A 15,848-nucleotide genomic window follows, 5' to 3' on the forward strand; every position below is an offset into this window, starting at 1 on the left:
CTATACGATAGCATCCTCTGGCATCACAATAATTGTGACACGTGTTTAACTATATACGATAGCATTCTCGGGCGTCACAATACTTGAGACACGTGTTTAACTATATGCGATAGCATTCTCGGGCGTCACAATACACGTGTCGCAGTTTTTGATTCGTTATAGTGGATTTTCATCAAGTATCAGTTCTATCATATTCATTTTATAAAGCCTTAAAATTGCATATACCCTGCATATTGAAAACTTTACCTATTTCAAAATGAAAAAACCTACTGAAGTAATCAATCACCACATAAACCTAATAAAACTTCACAGCCTTCCATCACTTCTCTTTTTATGTAATTCCTCACCGAAATCGTAAATATGAATTTCCTATTTCTGTCGCGCAAAATCCTAAAAGGACGTCAAAGCGATGCGATCGCAGCGCCCTAGACAAGAAAAAGTATGGAAACAAAACAGTGAACTGGTGAATGAAAACGTGTGGCCTAATAAAGTGAATCGGTACGAATTTTGTGAAAAATTTACTCACGTCGATGTACCATGTGATTTTCCATTTCTCATCCAGTGAGAGAAACGACAAGACTAGGTAACTAAAAGTTAGGCCATTTTTATTGCTAAAAACTCTGGACTGATTGATTTTTTTTTTGTTACTGAACTCAATTTACATCAGTTGTAATTATCCTTCTTTAGTTCTCTCATTCTAAAACGAAATTGCCATTACTTTATTTGTAAGGGTGTTGTTACTACGTCGCGTAACATGACACCCTTAGGGAGGGTAGATCAATACATCAGTTTGTTAACCGCGTGTTACTGAACAGTAGTGGAAACATTTCTATAAATGTAAGAATATAGTGTCTGTTGGTTTTTCATTCAAGCCCAGTAATATAACCAGAAATTTATATAAATCTAACTGTATCGTGAAGTGACAATTTCAGAATAGATGAGGCATTTCTTTGAGCATTAATTGCAAAATAATATTCTCAAAAAACAATGTTGTCTCATCAACTATGGGCATCGTTATTAAAAAACATTATAATTTTTTTTCGATTTTGAATTTATCGAAAAACTCGTCAAATCCTCCCAAATCAACGCGGTAAGAATCAAAACGTGTTAACATTGAAACTTTTTTCTTCGATTGGCATTTAACGTTAATTTTAGCGACATTCATCGATCATAGAAGTGACATTTTCAATGCCTAGGCGGTAAAAAATAAGTTTCTTTTTTTGTAAATCTTACTCTGCACAAGCACCCGACAAAAAATACTCTAATAAATTAATTACAAAACAAAGTTACTACATCACTGCATGTATAAGGTTGTTTCAATTTATTCAAAATAAGCGCCATTTGAATCAGTACACTTTTGCCAACGTAACACACGTCGATTCATTCCGTCAGCAAAAAAATACTGTGATCGGGATTCGATAAAGTCGGTGAAGGCCGTTTTTGCCTGGTCCTGATTGGCGAAGGTTCTACCTATTAGAAAATTATCAGAGTGCTTGAAAAGTTGGTTAGCGAGAGGTCTACGCACGGCTGGTGTAAACCTCTAAGTAAGAATGGGACAATTGAGGCTAAGCCAATGGATTGAAGCGCTCACTGCGCAACCTCTGCTGCAGGCAACCAGTGATGAAATTGAACCCAGGTTTGTGTTTAATGAACCCTACAAAATTCAAATAAAACAGGACACCGAGTCAGATGCTACAAATGCAATACGCATATATACAGACGGCTCAAAAATCAAAGAAGGCTCAGGATGTGGAGTTTACTCCAGATCACTAAGCCTAAGGAATCAGTGGGGAATAGGTTCAAACAGAACTGGCTGGTATTTCAATCGCCACAAAAGAATTATAAAATAATGCCGTAAGAAATTCTACTATGAATCAGAGAATAGTAGATGTTAAGTAGAACATCTTCGTTACAAATCCGTTTCATCTACCTCAGAAGGAATATATGGGACGATATCTTTTTACATATATACTCGTTATGAGTGGACCAATTTAACGAGTCGTCTAGTTGTATTCCCAAGAGATTTACAGAACTTCCAGTTCCTATAATATTTTGACTGGAGACGATGATGGTTTGAGTTTTCAGTCTATTTAGTTTAAGCTTATTATAATTGTACCATATATCAGCTTTGTCTTCAATTTGGTTGATAGTCGTATGGAGACTATCAATATTTTTTGGGATGAGAAGTAGGTAGCATCAAATCAAAAGATGCAGTATTGCCAAGGTCACCCTGGGCGATCTTGGGAAGCTAGCGCCGAAGAAATTTCTGGCGATGACCAGGAAAAACCTACGCTTAATAGTAGGATTTCTGACTGGTCACTGGCAACTCCATATTATGGGACTAGTGGACACACCTCTATGCAGAATGTGTCTATTCAGGATGTATCTGGCGATGACCAGTAACAGTAGTATTTCGGACTGGCCACTGTCAACTAAGAAAACACCTCCATATTATTGGGCTGGTGGACACACCTCTATGCAGGATGTGTGAACAGGATGATGAAGCTATCAGGCATGTCTTATGCGATTGTCCGAAGTTATCGTCAATAAGAGAGTATGTGTTCGGCGAGTCTTGGCCTACACTTGCCGATATAAAGGAGATGTCTCCTAGTGATCTGTCCACCTTCCTGAAAAGGACAGGATGAACTATGACCTAGGAGGACAACTCTTCGGGAGGATGTATAATGGGTCACATGTGACCTAAGTGCTGTGGGCCTACACTCACTCTCCCTACTCTACAGATACAGAACCAGTACCGGCTTCTGCTGACGCAATTTTCGGTACTTTTTTTCGATTTCCTGACAATAGGACTCTGCTGTAGTGGTTTGGACCGGTTGCAGAAAGTTATAGTAAATCACGCCAGCCGTTGATCACCATACAGTAACCATTTTTTTTTGTGAATTTCTCCCTTTGGAAAGTGTCTGGTTGGCTCATCGGTGTCCAACATCTGTCCTGAACGTCTCCCGTTGTCGTCAATGATCCACTTTTCAAATCAAAGAAGAACAGTCCTGCAAACGTGACATTTTATGTCAATCGTTCAAATCGTGGAGCACCCTCTTTTCGAGCTTTTTGAACTTTCCAATACCTTTTAAACTATCAAAAACCCCATGGAAGCTGACGCCCAGTTTTCCGCCATCCCACGCACCGTTTGTGGGCCAGTCTCCACCAGAGTCTTCAAATCCTCCTCCTGGATTACTGTAGGTAGACGACTTCGGAGCTCATTTTCGAGGCTTAAATCTCCGGAACGAAATTTCGCAAAGCAATGTCGAACAGTGCGTTGATTAACACCATCATTGCCAAATGCCTGGTTAATTTTTCAGGCTATTTCGGCAGCTTTTTGGTTCAATTTGAATTCGTAGAGAAAAATTGGCCAAAAATCCTTTAACGACATCGTATAGTAATAAACCGGTCCGCCCAAAATGGCGGACTGGTTTTTTATGCAACCCAGTATAAAATGAAAGAGTTTTCTTGAAAGAAAACAAAGAATAACATGAGCCACTCTAAATCCAATATGACAGACTTTCCAAGAAGGTGAAATAGTTATTCCATGCACCTCCTTGACATGGGTATCAAATGAAAGGGTTTCTCGAAAAGAATAAAGAAATAACATCACGTCATATCAAATCCAATATGAAGAAATTCGTTTTTTATGCACCACAACGATACGAGTATCGCTCAAAAGGGTTTGTTGAAAAAGAATACGAAAAATAAAATGATGTCACTATAAATCTAATATCACGGACCACCCACGATGCCGGACTATTTTGTCATGCACCATCTTGATATGTGTATTCAATATGGCGGAAACGTAAAGATGTGGACCATCTTTCTTAATCACCCTCATGATATGTATATCAAATGAAAGGGTTTAAGATTGAGTCAAATCAAAATGGCGGAACATAAGATGGTTGACATACAAATTTATATAGGAACATGCATAACTGAAAAATTATAATTAACAGTAAAAAACATTTTTGAAAACAATACTTTTCAACATGCTCTGAAAAAAGATAATGAACTCGGTCGGTAGCCAAGCAATTCGACATGGGTACTTTGTTCACTCACTCGAATTGACTGCCGTGTTGGTCGGTGGTTAAAAAAAAATCTGTTTTTTCCGTTAATCAGCCCTAGTCTACACTTGTATAAAGTTCTCCTTTATAATTTTAATATTTTTCAGATTGTGGAAGATGAAAATACCCAAAAAATGTCGATAAAAAACTGATATTCATGAACAAAAAATTACTTCCGTTCAATATCACAAAATGTATTTCATATAAAAAGCTGAATAATACAATATGTTTATTGATTTCGATTTGAAAATTCAAAGTATTTTTTTATAAAATAGGTAAATCTCGAGACAAGTTTTGTATCTTATACATTAGGTAATGTAATGAAATGATGGGTTCGAGTCAATCTGAAGTTGATTTTTTTCTTTTCAGAATATGTTTCTTCATTTCTTTTACAAATAATTAATATTTTTCCCATACATGAACCTTTTACGAAAACTGTCATATGAATTCTCTATTTTCTAATATCACCATTGTTTTCGAAAATGTCATGGGCGTGCGTCGGATTTTGAAATATATTTAATTTCTGTGATTTACCAGACAAGTTTCATATTTGCAGATTCAACGATGGCTACTACCAAAATATTAATTATACAGGGTTAATTGCAGTCATCAAAAGTGGCACCTTTCAAAATTAAATTCAGCAGAATGTCGAAATCGAATGCTTCTACCAGAAGCAATTCGGTGGAGACTAATGCTGACTGCGAAAACGAATTGGTCAATCCCAGGACCAACGTCCCCCCCATCTTAGAAAACAGCTGTGGGCAGGAGACCATACCTTCCAGTCCACCCCCTTCTTACGAACATGTGCTAGAAGAGGTAAGCTATAATAACCAATCACATCTACTTCTTAAGCAAAGGAGTGAAAAATAATTTTCAAGTAGCTGTTCCATAGGCGTACATAACTGTTTCACTTGAAAATTAATAAATGTAGTATTTATCTCAAACATTTAATGTTGTTGTATTATTTGATATAACAAATCTCAAAATAAATTTTATAGTTGTATGTATACGGTGAAAAACAAAAATATATGGAAATCTCGCATTGATAATTAACTGTTCAATTAAATACCAAAATTGTTTTTACTTTCTATGAAAAGTACTTTTACCTGCACAGGTATATGATACTTAATATCTTTTTACATAAATTTTGTTGGACCTCCATATCTTAGGAGGGAGATTACGTTCGCAATGTATCTCCTGGCACTGAAAAACAATAATACATTGTTTTTTTCTAGACCCGACTACAATCTCAAAGCGAAGCCTCTTCGCCCACTATTCCTGCCAAAGGACCAGAAATAATGCACAAATCTAGCAAAGAGTTATATAGGGCAGTTGCAAAACAATTTGGAATCACTTGCAAGATGTCTGATCAATGCAGGTTAGTATGCATAATTAGAAAAAAAAAATCGAGGCTACTAGGCCGTGGTCTAATCGAACTTGTAGTATTTTTGTCTGCTACTGTGGCAGATATCTTCTGCGGCCAGAGATGATCAGGAAAGCATCCTTGGCTGATGCACTCATGGTCGAATAGAGCCCTATCAGGCTAGCAAGGCGAATCCAGCAAAATCAATATATATATATATATATATAATATATATATATATATATATATATATATATATATATACAAATCAAAAATGAAACAATTAGTGGACATAACACTCCAAAAAGGGGGGCAAACCGCGGACACGTGTTTCTGGCTATTGGCCTCATCAGCGCGGTGCAGCCAAGTGTAAAGATGGGCAACACTTGTTTGCCGAAAGCAGGAAACAACACATATGCACGGAATCAGCAACAGGAGCCAACCACACATTTGTGGTTCCAGTTAGAAGACCTAGAATTCCCAGGCTACATCTAACATGACCACGTAGGCAGCTATAGCTACCTGCGTGACATCCGGGTCCAGGATATAAATACAGACAAAGATTTGATCGAGTGTGTATGATGTACAAATCAAAAATGAAACAATTAGTGGACATAACACTCCAAAAAGGGGGCAAACCGCGGACACGTGTTTCTGGCTATTGGCCTCATCAGCGCGGTGCAGCCAAGTGTAAAGATGGGCAACACTTGTTTGCCGAAAGCAGGAAACAACACATATGCACGGAATCAACAACAGGAGCCAACCGCACATTTGTGGTTCCAGTTAGAAGACCTAGAATTCCCAGACTACATCTAACATGACCACGTAGGCAGCTATAGCTACCTGCGTGACATCCGGGTCCAGGATATAAATACAGACAAAGATTTGATCGAGTGTGTATGATGTACAGCTGCACCGCGCTGATGAGGCCAATAGCCAGAAACACGTGTCCGCGGTTTGCCCCCCTTTTTGGAGTGTTATGTCCACTAATTGTTTCATTTTTGATTTGTACATCATACACACTCGATCAAATCTTTGGCTATATATAAATATATATATATATATATATATATATATATATATATATATATATATATATATATATATATATATATATATATATATATATATATATATATATTTATATCAATTTGTAGCTAATTAGTTGCTGATTAGTTGCCAAAACAATGATTTTGTTGCTCGTGCCGATCCCTAGAAATCGCAAATAATGCTATCGTGATATCAAGGTAGCAAGGTAACTCAATAAATGATGTAGGTACTTCCCCTTTGATCTTTGCGGAATATTCAGTTGCTATTCAGTTGCTAAACCTTGGATATAGCGAGAAAATTTTAAATAATTTTTTTTTTTTTTATGATCTTGCTATCTTGAAACTGTTTTTTCCTGGAAGCAAAGATGTTCTGAATTTATTGCTCACCAAAAGTAAACTTGAATACACCTTGAGTAACAGGAACAAAATAGTTGAAACCGATCGGCCGATTTTCAAATTTTTTTTTCATTTTCCTCCTTGCTATCTTGAAACTGGTTTTCCTTAGAATGAAAAGTGTTTCAAATTTGTCGCTCATCAGGGTATACTCAAATACACTTTGAGTATCAGCAACAAAATAGTTGAAACCGATCGGCCGATTTTTAATTCTTTTTTCATTTTCCTCGTTCTTGCTATCTTGAAACTAGTTTTCCTTAGAATAAAAAAATTTTCAAATTTGTTGCTCACCAGGAGTATACTCAAATACACCTTCAGTATCAGCAACAAATTAGTTGAAACCGATCGGCCGATTTTTAATTTTTTTTTTCATTTTCCTCGTTCTTGCTATCTTGAAACTGGTGTTCCTTAGAATAAAAAAATTTTCAAATTTGTTGCTCATCAGGAGTATTCTCAAATACACCTTGAGTATCAGCAACAAAATAGTTGAAACCGATCGACCGATTTTTAATTTTTTTTTTCATTTTCCTCGTTCTTGCTATCTTGAAACTGGTGTTCCTTAGAATAAAAAAATTTTCAAATTTGTTGCTCATCAGGAGTATTCTCAAATACACCTTGAGTATCAGCAACAAAATAGTTGAAACCGATCGACCGATTTTTAATTCTTTTTTTCATTTTCCTCGTTCTTGCTATCTTGGAACTGGTTTTCTTTAGAATAAATTTTTTTTCAAATTTGTTGCTCACCAGGAGTATACTCAAATACACTTCGAGTATCAGCAACAAAATAGTTGAAACCGATCGGCCGATTTTTAATTCTTTTTTTCATTTTCCTCATTCATGCTATCTTGAAACTGGTGTTCCTTAGAATAAAAAAAGGTTTAAATTTGTTGCTTACTAGGAGTTTACTCAAATACACCTTGAGTATCAGCAACAAAGTAGTTGGAACCGATCCGCAGATTTTTTTAAATTTGGAATCGGCCGATTTAATTTTTTTTTTTCATTTTCCACATTCTTGCTATCTTGAAACAGGTTTTCCTTAGAATAAAAAAAGTTTCAAATGTGTTGCTCACCAGAAGTATACTCAAATACACCTTGAGTATCAACAACAAAATAGTCGAAACCGATCGGCCGATTTTTTTATTTTTTTCTTTTTCCTCGTTCTTGCTATCTTGAAACTGGTTTTCTTAGAATAAAAATAGTTTCAAATTTGTTGCTTACTAGGAGTTTACTCAAATACACCTTGAGTATCAGCAATAAAGTAGTTGAAACCGATCGGCAGATTTTTGAAAATTTTGAATCGGCCGATTTTAATTTTTTTTTTCCATTTTCCACGTTCTTGCTATCTTGAAACTGGTTTTCTTTAGAATAAAAAGTGTTTCAAATACATCTTGAGTCTCAGCAACAAAATAGTTGAAATCGATTGGCCGATTATAATTTTTTTTTCATTTTCCTCGTTTTTGCTATCTGGTTTCCCTCAGAATAAAAATTGTTTCAAAATTGTTGCTCACCAGAAGTATACTCAAATACACCTTGAATATCATCAACAAAATAGTTGGAATCGATCGCCCGATTTTTATTTATTTTTTTTTATTTCCGTCGTTCTTACTATCCAGTTTCACTATCCAGTTTAACCAGTTTCAAGATAGCAAGAACGAAGAAAATGAAAAAAAAAATTTAATCGGCCGATCGTTTTCAACTATTTTGTTGCTGATACTCAAGGTGTATTTGAGAATACTCCGGTTGAGCAACAAATTTGAAACACTTTCAATTCTAAATAAAACCACTTTCAAAATAGTAAGAACGAGGAAATTAAAAAAAAAATGAAAATCGACCGATCGGTTTCAACTATTTTGTTGCTGATACTCAAGGTGTATTTGAGTATACTCCTTGCGAACAACAAATTTCAAACACTTTTGATTCTAAGGAAAACCAGTTTCAATATGGTAAGAACGAGGAAAATGAAAAAAATGAAATAAAAATCGGCCGATTGGTTTCAACCGGATTGTTACTAATACTCAAGGTGTATTTGAGTATACTCCAGGTGAGCAACAAATTCAAAACACTTTTTATTTTAAGGAAAACCAGTTTTGAGATAGCAAGAACGAGGAAAATGAAAAAAAAAATCGGCCGATCGGTTTCAACTATTTTGTTACTGATACTCTAGGTGTATTTGAGTACCCTCCTGATGAGCAACAAATTCATAACACTCCGTATTCCAGAAAATACCGGTTTCAAGATAACAAGAAAAGGGAAAATTAAAAAAAATATTAAAAATCGGCCGATCAAGGCCAACAATTTTGTTACTGATTCTCGGAGTATATTTGAGTACCCTCCTGATGAGAAACAAATTTGAAACGCTTTTTATTCTCAGGAAAGCCAGTATCAAGCTAGCAAGAACGGGAAAAAAGAAAAAAAAATTAAAAAATCTGCCGATCCGTTTCAACTACTTTGTTGCTGATACTCAAGGTGTATTTGAGTATACTCCTGGTGAGCAACAATTTTGAAAAAAATTTTATTCTAAGGAAAACCAGTTTCAAGATAGCAAGAACGAGGAAAATGAAAAAAAGAATTAAAAATCGGCCGATCGGTTTCAACTATTTTGTTGCTGATACTCAAGGTGTATTTGAGTATACTCCTGATGAGCAACAAATTTGAAAAACTTTATATTCTAAGGAAACCCAGTTTCAAGATAGCAAGAACGAGGAAAATGAAAAAAAAAATTTGAAAATCGGCCGATCGGTTTCAACTATTTTGTTGCTGTTACTCAAGGTGTATTCAAGTTTACTTTTGGTGAGCAATAAATTTATAACATCTTTGCTTCTCGGAAAAAACAGTTTCAAGATAGCAAGATCATAAAAAATTAAAAAAAAATATTTAAAAATGTTTTGCTATGTCCAAGGTTTAGCAACTAAATATTCTGTAAAGATCAAAGGGAAAGTATATAATTTATTGAGTTACCTTGCTACCTTGATATCACGATAGCATTATTTGCGATTTCTAAGGATAGGTACGAGCAACAAAATCGTTGTTTTGGTAACTAATTAGCAACTAATTAGCTACAAATTGATGTATTTTTTTGCAGTTTTGCTGGATTTACCTTGCTAGCCTGATAGGGCTGTCGAATAGACTCACTCTATGAATATATTTGAGAAAATTAAATGATTTTTGGGGGATACTTAGTTCAGTTATATTATCCAAATTGCAATTTCTTTATTTTAGGTGTTTTGACTGCCAAAGTCACTACTTCGACTGCGAGTATGAGAAGAACGAACAAGAAAAAACAGACGGAGGACTAGGGGCGGGTACCCCTATGTTCATTTCAGAGGTTATGCATGGGACAGCATGTGTCATGCTATAACTCTGCTACAGTTAGATAAAATTAATTTTATGGAATCTAGGGGATTTTTGGAATGCGCAAAATGAATACAAGAGCAAGTTTTTTACTTCAAATATCTACTGATTTGATTGATCACGAGACAAGTCGTTCATGCGTAGCAATTAACTTCATTTATCAGGATCAGCCATATTCGTAAATGTTTTCATGGGCCAACAAAGATTACAAAACAAACTCGTATTAGAAAATTTGCTAGATATTTACAAACATGTCTTGTATTTGAAGATTTTTCACGTCTCACAATGCCACTAATAAAAAGACGGTGAATTTTGCAGCGATATCGCTACAGGTCTAATTTGATACATAGACTACTTTGCTTACCTACATTTTTATGTCGTGAATGTTTTGTTATGGTAGTTTTCAGAATGACTCTACTAGGGCACATTCTTCCTCATTCGGCACTTAGATTATTATTGGATAAATCCCAATTAGTTAGAAACTATGAGAAGCGTGCAAGAGAAAGGACTGATGCATCCGTCAATTCTCTCTGCCTGCTAAAAATTCGAAAAAAGATTATATGGAATTACTAGTGTTTTTATTGCGACCATGGTAGGGCTGCTTTATAAATCATAATCAATTGTATTATAATTATATACCAATGCTTTCTGAAGATCTCATGGAATGACTAGAAGGTATTTCAATTCAGAACATACCTTTGATCATATGATAGGAATAAATAAGAAATAGTTAAAGTATCACCGACTTTTGTAAATACACTCTCATTATAAAAACATAAGTGGTAGCTGAATTTGTTAGGTATTTCATCAGAACTACAGAAACTATACAGGGTGATTTGTCACAATGAATTGTAAATGTTCCGATGTGGAATTTGGAAATAGACCTACTGAATATAATTGAAATATCAATATGAATACAAGAAATAAACCGTAGAACTCTTATTCTCTAAAATCATTTAGCTAGTGTGTTACTGTGTATTTATAACCTATCATGCCCTCTATATTCACTTGATGGAAACCTGCGGACCAAAATATTAGATTTTTTGTGAAATGTATGAAATGTTTGCTCTTGTTAGTCAATTCCAAAAATATCCTTCCAACTACGCTGAGCCTTTCAAATATAACTTTAACAAAATATACGTTCATTCAATAGATCTTTAATTTTTTGGTCATTCTACCAGCGGCCTTCAAAATTTCCATATCACTGTTCCGAGTTAGATTTAAAGATTTCTTTGGTTTGAAACAACGGAATAAAGAATATATTTCGAAGGTTCAGCTTTCTATTCCATACGTTTACCTATTATAATTAGTTTTAGTGAATATATGGAGTGTTCAGAATACTTCTTATGCAGAATATCTCGTTAGCCTAAAAAAGTACAATATTTCAATTTTTTGATAGGGTAAAAGCAATTCGTTGAAACGTTCCTTCGGAAAAACCATACCGATCATCTTCCTTAGTCCGACATCGAATAAAATACAAGTTTCAAATATTAAATTTGATATATGATTCATTCACAAAATCGTTGAAACCATATTCAAATACACCACGATCAATTATCACTGAAGCAGCAATACAATTTGATGGTGCTATAACGAAATACTCTGTATTTTGATGGAATTATTTTAAACATTTCTGATTGATGTTATGTATTCAGATTACTTATACCTGCTATTTTCATATTCCTATTACAAAACATGTGTGAGTGTGTGTAAAGCTGAAAAGAGAAAGGAATATACGATTTTTAAATGGTTTTCCTGTCATAGTACCTACGAGACCAAAGCAATAGTCTGAAATTAGGTCTATTCAAAATAACAAAAAGGGGTAAGAAATTAAAGGCATTAGCTATTATTTGGGTCTCGTGGCAAAAATATTATAATTTTTGTAATCATTACCGTGAATGAACCTTTTAAATACAACATTTCTCATTTGCTGGTGACATATATCAAGGGATCAGTTGCAAAGCCCCTTTTCGGCCCCTATATTTGATTACTCAAATGTGATCTTTATTCGTAATGTAATCACACGGACGTAGACCAAACTCCCATTAAAAATTTAGATGAAACGAACTCTAGTTGATTTTATATATTCTGAAAAACAATGTACTCACGTAATAATTATTGATAAAATTCGTTTAAGATACATGCCACAACAATGTGGTCACTACTTCAAAAAGCATATACTTTTACTAATAGTGAAAATCTCGTGTAGCGACTTGGGTCAATTTCATTAAATCCCTCAGCACTTTACTATTTATTCTGTGAGAATATATTTTATATTCCATTCCTCAACTCCGATATCCGGCAATTTAAATTTTCCGGTAAGCGGAACATCAGACAGGGTCATACCCAAAATGAAGTTAATATTTATAATTACGATCAGGGTTACCAATATGTGACGAAATCTCAAATTCATATAGATACCGATTTCCGTATAATGGAATTATTGTGAGGATTCCAGGAATTTTGGTTGGGGATTATTAGGATTCATTCGATAAAAATTCGGGATTTTGACGATTTTGGATAACGATATAAAATTTACATACTTTCAGATATGAAATGCCCAGTTTATCGATTGCGAAGAAAAACAATTATTCATGTGTTACATGAGGATTGAAACCGTAGAAATGTGAGAAATGGAATAGCAATACGTCATTAACCGGTCTCAATATCTAAGAAATTGACGACGACTCATGTTTCTATCTCTCTTTGATGTAAATCTGATGAAAATCTGTTTTACCGTTAACCAGCTATCGACCCCCTACGAACAACAAGTCTCAAAGGCCGACAATTGTACGAGCCAAGGACTAACGAGGTCTTACCTGTCAACGTGTGATTCCCAACACGGTGCAAGCTATATGTTTTATCGATTTTATTAATGACGCCTGTGTATTCTTTCGTTGTCCCAACTGTAGTTGATTTGCAGCATGGGAATAAAAGGTTAACGCAAGAAAATCAAAAATGTGCATTTTTCAAAGGAATTTTCTAATTCAGCCCTTATTTTGATACAAATTCTTTAACTCTATATTGGTTGTTATTTCACCAATTATATTGTCTACCAGATAGTCCCCGAAAGCGTGTCATAAATGAAAAAGAAAAAAGTGTAATTGCCTGCAAGATGTTAGTGAAAAAAATGAGGTTCTCATCAGATGGCTTCACAGACAAGATATGTAGTCTATCTGTAGAGAATTTAACAAATAACTACTGGAGAATAAAAAATAGTCCACCTCTTGCAGAGGCCTTTATAGAGATAAAGTCTATCGGAGCCTTGCCAACAACCGATAGGTTTCCTCTTTATCATCTTAACTTACAAGAAATAGTGCTCAAGCCCATTGTCTTAATTCCCCAATATTCGGAAACTCCTAGCGTAAATAATAACCTCATCAAAACCTTGCTGAGTGACTATAAGCCTAATGTAGAAATTATATACACTGATGGCTCCAATATTGAGTTGGGTACTGGATGTGCTTTTTACGTTTCATCCACCAAAATGGCTCACAAAGTCTGAATATTTTATGATGCATCTATTTATACAGCTGAGATTTACGCGTTGCTCGTTATCCATGTGGATAACGAGCAACAGGGTGAGCGAATCAATTATCTTGTCAGAATCTATCAGTCATCCAATCATGAAAAAATATGACAATGTATTGCTTTGCAACATCAGAAGACACATAGGTACATAGGTACTATCATTTCTTCTTCAGGTAGAGTTAGATTCGTTTGGGTGAAAGGTCATGCGGTAATAATGGGCAATGAGTTGGTCGATCGCGCAGCTACAGAAGCTACCCACTTAAGTGAAATAAAAAATATATATACCTCTCTAGACTTAATAGCTAACATAAAGAAAATTCAAAAGGACAAATGGCGAGATATATTGGACTGTACTATCAAATCTAATAATCTTTATACACTGATTCACCCCATTCTTCCCAAGACAATTCCACATATTGAATTATATACAGTTATATACATATATACAAGGTTTTATGCCGTCACAATAACACGGCTCAAACTCGATCACGGAAGTTTTCCCGCACATTTATTTAGAATAGGTTATGTACATGTGATGATAACTCTGTAGCGGATTTAAACCATTTATTTTTTGCATGTAAAAACCATGTTCAAGAAACAACACCTACTGTCCACACTTACATCCCTCAATATCCAACTCCCGGTAAACATTACAAACCTTCTAGCAATGGAAAACAAGTTGATCTGTGATGCACTGATTAGGTTTGTGATAAAAAGTAAAATAATTGTATGACTGACTACCTAGATCCTACACTCTGTGGCAAAAGGATAATTCCAATGCCAATCATCCCACACACACACACAACGACGGCTATAAAAATTCTAAAAGAGAAAAATATTCAGTTGTGTCCAATTTGTATATCTCACTTCTGATGTATCACCATAAAACACTGAAACTAACTTATCACGTCTTCACCCGCCCGAATGAATGAATAATTAACCTATATTTGCATACAGAGTTTTCACTATAAGAAAACTACATTATCCAGAAGGTGCATTGGCTACATTTATCTCTATATCCCCACGGGATCGGAATCTACTCGAGTAAACTAGTTATATTATATAGTTCACGAGGTCGAGGTCGCTGATAGTCATTGTATATAAAAAATTATGTAATGTCTGCCTGTAATTACAAAAATTTGAGAGTGGCAACTGAAAATACTTGAATTTAAAAGATTGAAACTCTAAATTGCACCCGGCAACGAAGAGTCGAGTTATTTAAAATATAAGTTTGAAAATTCTTCAACATTATTACTAAATAAAAAATATTATCCAAAAAGCACATTGCATCTCTTTGTAATAGATTTTTTTATCTGAATACGGAGAACAACATTCAAATACATGCGTCTTCATAGGGAAAAATATTATCACCTTTACTTTCCTGAAATACATAATAAATGGTTTCAAAAAAGAATTATTTCAAGTTGACCTCCTTTTCAAATGCATATATCCATTCAGAACTGGGGCTTCTTGATCTCATTGATGTATGTATGTGGTAAATGAGAATCATCCTAATGGTTATATTTCAAAAATCGTAATTCTTAATGTTTCCCTTTATATTTAGGACCTTGAAGAGACACAATTGTCTTCGAACTGATTAAAATAAGATAATTTCTTTCTGCAACGAGAAACAATGCTGATACAATTTTCAGTTTATGATATGAACCAACCTGAACTCATCCCGTCTGATCAAATAAAAATGGTAATCAATTTAGGCCTAAAAGTTAGATATTGTAACTATACAGTAAGTAGGAAAGCGCACGAAAATGAAAATTAATAGCACTCATATTTTTGTTAAATGTACAAATTATTTATACGTGTCCAATACATTGTATTTATCTGGTACCAATAAAATAGAATTTAAGACTAAGTGCAAACTTATTCATTAACAAAATCATCAACTCTCAAGAGTTCAGATTTCAAGAAGGCCAAAATACCAACTGTAATCTAAATAGCAGTGAGGATAGTCAACAGTGGTATTTTGTGATTCAACAAAATTATTTGAATAGAACAAAGAATACTTCTGCAGAAACTAGACCATTACGGAATTTAATTCCATATCCAGCGTGGTATTAGCCGGAGAAGTAGTTA

General features: G+C 34.6%; 1 protein-coding gene across 1 annotated transcript; it reads left to right on the forward strand.

Annotated features, from left to right (window-relative positions):
- The first annotated feature begins 404 nt into the window (after positions 1-404).
- LOC111502549 (uncharacterized) lies at positions 405-15,616 on the forward strand. The gene is made up of 4 exons (XM_074179719.1): positions 405-583; positions 4,627-4,886; positions 5,306-5,448; positions 10,095-15,616. The coding sequence occupies exons 2-4, from the start codon at positions 4,716-4,718 to the stop codon at positions 10,231-10,233; spliced, it is 453 nt and encodes a 150-aa protein (XP_074035820.1). The 5' UTR covers positions 405-583; positions 4,627-4,715; the 3' UTR covers positions 10,234-15,616.
- Positions 15,617-15,848: the final 232 nt, after the last annotated feature.

Source organism: Leptinotarsa decemlineata, unplaced genomic scaffold (assembly GCF_025532065.1).
Source record: "Leptinotarsa decemlineata unplaced genomic scaffold, Ldec_3_MD MMD2_tig00026282_RagTag_RagTag, whole genome shotgun sequence".
Classification (NCBI taxonomy): Eukaryota; Metazoa; Arthropoda; class Insecta; order Coleoptera; family Chrysomelidae; genus Leptinotarsa; species Leptinotarsa decemlineata.